The sequence below is a fragment of the Belonocnema kinseyi genome, chromosome 10 (assembly GCF_010883055.1).
Source record: "Belonocnema kinseyi isolate 2016_QV_RU_SX_M_011 chromosome 10, B_treatae_v1, whole genome shotgun sequence".
NCBI classification, from domain to species: Eukaryota; Metazoa; Arthropoda; class Insecta; order Hymenoptera; family Cynipidae; genus Belonocnema; species Belonocnema kinseyi.
Window position 1 is genome coordinate 82,602,465 of NC_046666.1, and position 8,588 is coordinate 82,611,052.

General features: G+C 34.6%; 1 protein-coding gene across 3 annotated transcripts in view; it reads right to left on the minus strand.

The window, feature by feature from the left end:
* Positions 1-1,523: 1,523 nt before the first annotated feature.
* LOC117182181 (RNA-binding protein fusilli) overlaps positions 1,524-8,588 on the minus strand; it is a 141,491-nt gene continuing 134,426 nt past the window's right edge. The window contains exon 12 of one of the 3 annotated variants that reach the window (XM_033375239.1): positions 1,524-1,987. In XM_033375239.1, the coding sequence (XP_033231130.1) occupies positions 1,949-1,987 (39 nt within the window). In that variant the 3' untranslated portion in view covers positions 1,524-1,948. Of the gene's footprint in view, positions 2,001-8,588 lie in introns of all 3 variants that reach the window. The other 2 variants (XM_033375238.1, XM_033375237.1) reach the window with 2 other exon arrangements.

Here is an 8,588-nt window from a genome sequence, read left to right on the forward strand (position 1 = left end):
TCCGGGGGTTAACATTAAATTACGAAAAATTCGCTGTACTACATACGTTGTTCTCGAACATAGATAATTAACAACAATAAAAGATATACATACATACATGAATTAATAGATAGATAAATAAAATCGGCGGCACCGGCTGGACCTGTCTAGTTATATCGACTTTGGACTTTATTAAAGTTTCCTGTATGGGAAAACTATATTCTAACCAGGCCCCCAAGTACCCATGCATTTCACGCGATAACGTTTTTCATTATAAGAAGTACCTTCTCAAACTCTAATTGAAGCGCCAGGTTCGCCTCATGTAGTCAAAAGCATCTTCACTGATAATCACTTTATATTTGGCAGTGTCTGTCATTTGCTGTATTTTGTCCTTACATATTCAAATTATGAGTATATTTAGTTTTTATCAGGTAATATTTAGTCATCGACAATAATGGTATATTTCACAAATGTTGTCCAATTTTCCAACAGACAGTTTCTCCATCTTTAGAAGTTTTTATACTCTTATATAAATATACATTTCTATCGATGTTAAAAATTATCGTAAACGCAAACATATAACCATCATCACTGATAAGACTTTTGCCTGGGTCCAGGCGAATGCAGCTCCGCGGTAGGGATTGAGAAAGGTGCTTTTTCATCAAAAACTTTAACGCGTGGAATACATGGAGACTTGGGGGGCCTGATTCTAACGTAAAAAAAGGTTTCAAAATTACACAAAATTCTAATTCATATTTGAAATTTCATCCTTAATACGTGCTAGTAACTGTTACAAAGAAAACAGAATTTCAATTTAGTATCACAATTTCGTAAGCAGAGCACTTCAAGTTAGCGCAATTGTGTCAGAAAGGTTAGTCTCAGGTAAAAGCAAACATATTTTATATATCTCTGCTTTTGTCTTCTACGCGTATGAAGACAAAGGTGGAGGAGGTTTGTTTTCATCCGAGACGAACCTCCCTGACAGAATAACGTTAATCTGGATGGCGCAAAATTAAAGTGGCAAACGTTTCTTCTTGTAGTTTAAGTTACAAGCACTGTTTTAGAAATGAAAAACGCAAAAAACAATCCCAATAAAAACGAAGTTGAAGTTATAATAGTTATATATAAAGAAATTTTAAAATTGATTGAATAAAACGTAGGACTAATTCTTGATCCTCGATTACGACAAAAAGAGCGGCTCTATCTTTCTAATGAGATATTGCAAATGTGTATGCTAAGCTGGCTCTGTCTCTAGACTAGAAATATTGTGCTATTCGTGGGCACGTCAAAGACTACGAGAGCTTCCTTCGACGAAGGGAAGCAGGAGCTGTAAATGGACGCATGAGTCCATCCATTTAATAGATTTTCTTAAATCCAGAAAAAATAAAAATCTATTTAAAAATTAAAAATCTCAACAACAAAAATGTGAGAGAAAATCCTTTTAGGAACATTTCAAATTTCATAATTATCTTTGAAGAATTATTTAACTGTGAAGCAAAGTTTCCCTTTTTTCTATATGAGACTAACGTTTTTTTTTATTTATATAGAAATGATTATAGTTATTGTATACAAGTCTGAAATTAAATTTTCTTTTCGTTCTTCTGGTTATTTTGGCTCTTTTAGAGGTGGCCTCTAGTTATTTTGTTTAGATCGTTTCTGTTTGCCTTTTCTCAGTCCTTTTTATATAAATTTCTAATCGGTCGGAGATCAGCACCTGCTGACCTTCGTGTCCAGTAGACTCCAGGAGGGAACTCTTGAGGATAAAAAGAAAATAAGATTACACGAAGTATCTTTCAGATGAGGCAAGGCATTGACTTGTTGGGAATTGGATCGGCTCAGCTTTTGCTTGTTGAAACTTGGAACTAGGAACAGTTCAATGTTGTACTAGTTGCGTGGTGCTTGGAGAGATGCAACAGGTACAGCGTACGATCGGATAGAGGAAAGTGTTTGCCTAAGCCTGGCGGTGGAATCAACTCCAAACGAGTCTCTGGTGGAGCCTGAAGTATTTCTGCTGGTGTCAACTGCAAAAAAGCAGTATATAATTAATTAAAAGTGTTGGATAATAGGAAAAATAGGGTATTTAAAAACACAGGAACTCCGTAAAAGGGGCTTCACTTTGCAATTTAATAACAATTTTAATTATTCAGACATAGAAATAATATTTCATACCATGAAAGAGCAAATAAAAAACTATCGATTGGTGTAAAAAAAATAACTAAAAATCGATTTTTTTCCGTGTTAGACGCTTAAAATGCACAGCCTTTTAAAAGTAAACATTTTCAAAATTGAGGCATTCAGAATAAAAAAAAATATTATTCTGTAGAATTCTGTTCTGTAGAATGCAACTTCTGGATGGGGTCCTTATTTTAAAAACCTCTATTTTGGAATACTTTTTTCCAAACTTTACGTACGGATTGTCATTAGACCTTAAAAAGTGACCGCCTTTTTTAGAACTTAGTTATTTATTGAAGCTTTGAATATAAGTAGGAAAAATCAATTCTTTTCATGCAAACTGAAGTTTAAAATGAAGTAGAAGCAATTATTTCCCTCGCACATGATGGTCATTGTCTTCCCATACCGCACGTATAAGGTGTTGAACGTATTCGAGATTACCACTTTATTTGATTAGTAATAAAATCAAAATGAACGGATTCCATCACTTATTCACTAAAAAATCCTAATCCCTTCGCGTATTCTTCGTATTTGAAACATTGTACTATCAGGGGAATGTTATCTATTGATTTTGAAACTTGTTACACAGTATAATATTCTTCTGCAAGTACTGAAACGTCAAGCAGAGAACCGTACATCGTCAAAAAACGTAATCAAATGATCCCTTTCTTAAATCTTCGTGTCTCCCGGAGAATTTAAACACATTTTTGGTAATTTCAATACACAATAAACAAACATGTTGACGATTTTCTGCATGTGCACTTCGATGCTCACACAAGAGACGCTTAAAAAATGTCAAAGTATCGGACGTTCAGTTAAAATGAATATATTAATTTAGAAAGTTCTCAGCTTTCTGAAACCTCGAAATTCAAAATCTGTCAATTCTTGCAATCAAAGGGATGTATTTAATCACAAAAAAGTCACAGATTTCGAATTACAGACTTATAAATCGCTAATATGAGAATTTAAAACAAAAGTAATGTGTAACTTTTTATTCACATTGAGTATCCCGTCTAACTATGAAGCCCAGCTGAGGAAAACCAACCCATCTCAGGAAAAACGTAGCGTTGATGAACAAAGCGCGGTAGGCGAAAAAAAATTCTTCGGTCAAACCTTCCCTAACGTGAAAAGTGGGCAAAACGTCTGCCGACCACTGCTCTAGGGCTATCAATTAATTAGAAAGTGCACACAAATTTCAAGGCCAAGAACGTTAAACTAAGCTTTTTCCGAAAAAGTCATTATGATATTACTTTACCGTAAGAGCGGCAAAGATGATAATCTTTGAGGCTCTTATGGTGTTAACCGCGACCTTGACCTACCGAATGCTACAATTTTCGGAAAGGAGTCTCCATTGCACACTCGAGGCCTGACATTGTTCTCCAAGACTTCGAGCAACGAACTATGTTCGTGATCGAATTCTCGGCTCAGGCCGATCACAACATCACTGTAAAATTGAAGGAAAATGAGGAGAGGTGTCAACACCTTAAAAGGGAGCTGAAAAGACTGTACTTAGAGTATTCGATAAAGTAATTGTCCTTATGATCGGTGATCTCGGAAGTGCGAAACTATCAATGGTTCGTATAACATTAAAGCCACACCCGCGTCCCAAGAAAATGCTAAAGCACTTGCGAGATGGACGCAGAAAGCTGTCATCCTTGAGTCGCTTCGTGCCCTCAAAACACGCGAGGATTTCATCGACCTGTTGTTGAGATTTCATCGTCCCCTGAGACCACCCATCTCAATGTCGTAAGACGTGGCTGTATGTGTTTTTACCGCGGTTTTACTGGAAGTCGGTGCCATTTTTAGATGACAGTTGTTCCCAGTGGGATCCTGCGATACTTGTTTAACCCTTTTTTTTAAATATATATAACTCTTCAAATTTAAAAACTTTAAAAAATTAGAAAGTCACATTTTAAATATAATCTACTTCCAAGTTTTTAAAAATTTGCAGAAATCCAAATGTTTCATTATTTGAGTTGAGTTAAGAAATAGAATGGGGAAGACAATTAATAGAAGAAAATATATTCAAGGTGTTCATTTTTTTTACATGTTAACGAACGAAAATGTAAAAATACAAGCAGTGAAAAAACTTGAATTTGCGTGAATTTTGATTAAATTCTTGAAATCACTCATTTAAGAAGATTTTATAATTAGAGCAATTTGAAAACGTCAAGGCTTAAAAGAATGCAAAATTGAGGCGTTGGATGCAAAAAGGAGATAAAGAATTACATATTTCGTGAGAGTGGGGGCCTCTGATCGCCGTGTCGCTCAAACCTAGCAAGTGACCAAGCCCACTCCCCCCTCCATGGCACCACACTCACGTAAAACAATTCTGTATTTCCGTTTTGCATCAGGCACTTCAATTTGGCAGACTGCCGTTTCAGAGTCAAATATTTGGAATTTATTTCTAATTGGAAAAGTCAACATTTTTTTATTGTGAACAATTTTTTTAATCGAAGAAAGCAGGATGGTAAATTAGGGCTATTTTTGGTCCCATATTTAAAAAAACTGAAAATAAAACTCAGAATGCTTTAAAGTAGTCCTTCTGCACCCTGTCAACTTGACAACATTTTTTAACGCGAAAACTTTTAAATGTTACTTGCTATAAATCATTGAAATCTTAAAATTTTGAGGAAAATTTCAAGATGGCGCGCGCCTCTTGGAAAAAATTCCGTAGAAATTGTAGAAAATGAGGTTCATGATGCAAAACTAATTGTAGGTGACAGCACCGAGCCGAGTAGCTAGACCCCCTATCAATGAGATAAGAATTTCAATAAAAGAAATTACGTAAATAATCTGAATAACGTGCCATTTATACCTTGTAAACATCACAAAATACATTTTTCAAATCTTTTTAATAATATTTATCATATAGCATTCGTAAAATGTTCCTAAAACCTTTTCTGGCTATCACTTGTAAAGTGAGGTTAAGATTGCCATCGTTCACTATATATCCCATTTTATGTACAATTTCTACTAAAAGTATAAATAACCCTCGTATATGAGCACTAAGCCTATATTTACAGTTTATTCACTCTCATATATTAATTATAAGCAACCGCATATCAAGTGCCATATTCATTTCAGCCTCTCATGCCCATAGTGAAAGGTGAAAATTGAAGGTTATGTTCAAGAGTACTTATACGTTTGTGACGCGAGATTTAAATTGGAGTACTTTCTTTTTACCTTTTTAAAATTTATAACAGTAATTCTTTAGAAACTGCTACCCAGATAACAATTCGTGCGCGCATGTCACGCGCACATCGATGCGCGCATGACATGCAAGCCAAAATTAACCATGTTCGCCCACATTTTGTGATTGTAACTGCAGTGCGTGCACAAGGTGTGGCACAATGCGAGCATGTTTACAATCACCCTGTGTTGAATCTTTGCAGCGCGTACATGCGCGCAACATGAGTACCTAGTGGGGGCACAACATGTTTAATTTATAAATTAACAACATTTATTATTTAATGCTTATAAAAGCTTTAAATTGCCTTTTTAATAAGGGTGCCGTCCTGTAGGTGTAGCGCAACAGAATCACTAAGCAGAATATCATAGATGTGAAAGAGAGAATCTATATTCTTTGTAATCATGAGAGTGAAAGAGATAAATAGATATGCCCGTCTCTTTCACTCTCGCTTTACGCCGACATTTTCTGCGCACATGGGACTGCGTGGAACTAGCCGGCTAGCCCAGTGCCTTTTGCAACATGTCGGTGTGTGCCGGTTCTAGTTTTGGGAGAATCACGAAGTACTACAAGGAGACCGCACGCCATGTATTTCGACTGGCGCCAGCTCACGATCGCCTGTCCTCGGAGCTTAAGCTTCCCTCCAGTGAAAATATAAAATTAGAAATTGTCGTCTGATATGGAGTATCGAACGAGTGATGAGTCCAGTCCGTGCCCACCACCACTGAAACCACTATGCGCGCTCAACCAGTGAACCCGGGAGAGTTCAAGCGGTTCGAACTCTTCATGTTCACGATACAGTATACTGTACAGCACAAAAGTTATAACATTGCGCGCAATTATACAGCATTTCGTTTGTTGATTTATTTACACAATAAATCAACCTTAAATAACATAACATAACCTTAGCTTACATAAATCAAATTTACAACCAATAAGCCTTTATAGATTTAGTCTAAAGAATATAATCGTTTAAGTTACATTCAATTGTAACTGAAAAAGTTACTTTATTTTAAATAAGTTGGGTAGGCCAGGCTAAACTTCTCTCATTTTGAATAACTCAGTTTCAAACATGCAAGCAATGCAAGTTATATTGCAATAAATTTGGATGGAAACAATATAATTATAGAGAAAATTTTTCCTCAAATGATAAGGTTTTTTAAAAATTTTAATTAATGTTAATTAATTCGTTTTTTTTAATACCAGTCTTCCTAATAATGAAAATCTATGTTGGAATTTCTAAAGCTTCTTCAATACTTTCAAATTCGTGGGATATTGGAAATCCTTGTGGAATGTTCGTGAAATAATTTTGTGATCTTTTGAAATCTTTTAAATTTCTCTAAAACCATTAGAGAAATCTTCGAAATATTTTGAAATTTATAAAATCTACGAAATCCCTTCGAAATATTTTGAAATCTTGGAAATTTTGAGAATCGTGAAAGTCCCTATGAAAGCTGTTGAAATATTTCTGTAATCTTATGTACTCTTTGCCACATCTTTGAATTATGCGAAATCATAAAAATCGCTGTGGAATCTTCGGAATCTTTCAGAATAAGTAAAATGTTGAAAATCCCTGTGAAATATATGTGAAACACTGATTGTGATCATGATTATGATTAATAATCTTATTATATTTGAAAGCGACGATCAATACATTTAATTTATATTGAATGAATGATTGAATTAATTTATAACGAACTTGAATTTGTTGATATTTGCATGCAGTGTATTTAAAATCTTGTTTAATTTTAAGGAAATTTCTAAGGAAATTCTAAGGAATAAATCTCTAAACTTTTTAAAATCTCCGAAATTGTGCTCTGATATATGAGTTAGTTACTTTGTGTGACAGTTAGAACGTTTAATATTTTCATTGATACTTGCAGACAGTGTAATGTCTGTTATGCTGTACGTGGTAAATGCTGTATAATTGCGCGTAATGTAATATTTGTTGTGTTATACAGTGCATTGTAACTAGAGTTGGGTCGCGGTAACGTTTCTTTCGCTTCTTTCGTTACCGCTCACATTGCAACGTCATCTGTATGTTAAAATGTGAATGAATGTGAATTTCAAAATACGTCGTAGTTGTTGATCGGTTTCATGGAGAATAAACGTATTAATGCAAATGGTTGATTTCTAAATAAGTAACATGTGCTTTCAAAGACAAAGGAAATGTTCTTATAAAAATAATATAGGATTAAAATAGACTGAATTTGAATGCTATTTGAATAGAATGAATTTGGAAATTACTCTTTTATTTAACAAGAAAATTGGTGTATTCGTTGTCTTCCATATCCTTACTCGTCTTTTATTGTTAGTACTTTAATACAAATATTAAATAAAACGGTTTTTTTTGCAAACAATAGTATTGAATTTTTATTTATATTATATAACTACTTAGAATGTTTTCCTGAAACCACCCTCTTATCTTACCCTCATCTATTATTACAGAAAATTACGTATTTGTCAATAACTTTCGAAAATATTTGAAAACATATAATGTGTCACTTCTTATTAATAATAAGCATAGTAATAATACTTGTATTCTTCATGATGGTGCGAAACTGCAAAATGCCTACAACGTTTCAGCAGATTAGGTAATTGCTGTCTACTCAATCTGCAGAGTGTGAACAATTAAAAGAAACAATATTTTTACAAAAAATAATTTGCGCATACATTTTTAAGCAAACCCAAATCCCGCCGTAGAGGTTAAGGAACACTTTTAAACGTGAAAGTTTTACCACAAGTTATTTAATGTGACGAATATTGAAGAATATTATATCAAATAAACGCAAAAAAAATAATAAAGAGTTTGAACCGCTCGAAGTCTCCCGGGCTCACTGGTTGAGCGCGCAGTGGTTTCAGTGGTGGGGGCACGGGCACGGACTGGACACATCCACTCGCAGTGATCCCAGATCTGAAACGAGATGCGGTCCAATACTATGACAGGGCTATGTCCGTGTGAATATAGTAGGAGACGCTGTAAATGACTGAGTTGCGCGCGCAACCCATTTCTCCTCTTCTGAATTTGAAAACTCGAAGATGCACGATTGCCGGTCGGAGCATTTCGTCGATTCTATTTATATATCTATCTGCTTACAGCTATCTGCTTTGAAATAAATTCAGGAGATTGGGATTTTAATATTTTCAGATTTCGATGCGGACGATTCTCATGATTTGAATAGATCGCGCGCTTCTTGATATTCGTATATTTTGAGGTTATGTTATTTCATGTATAAAATATAAATTA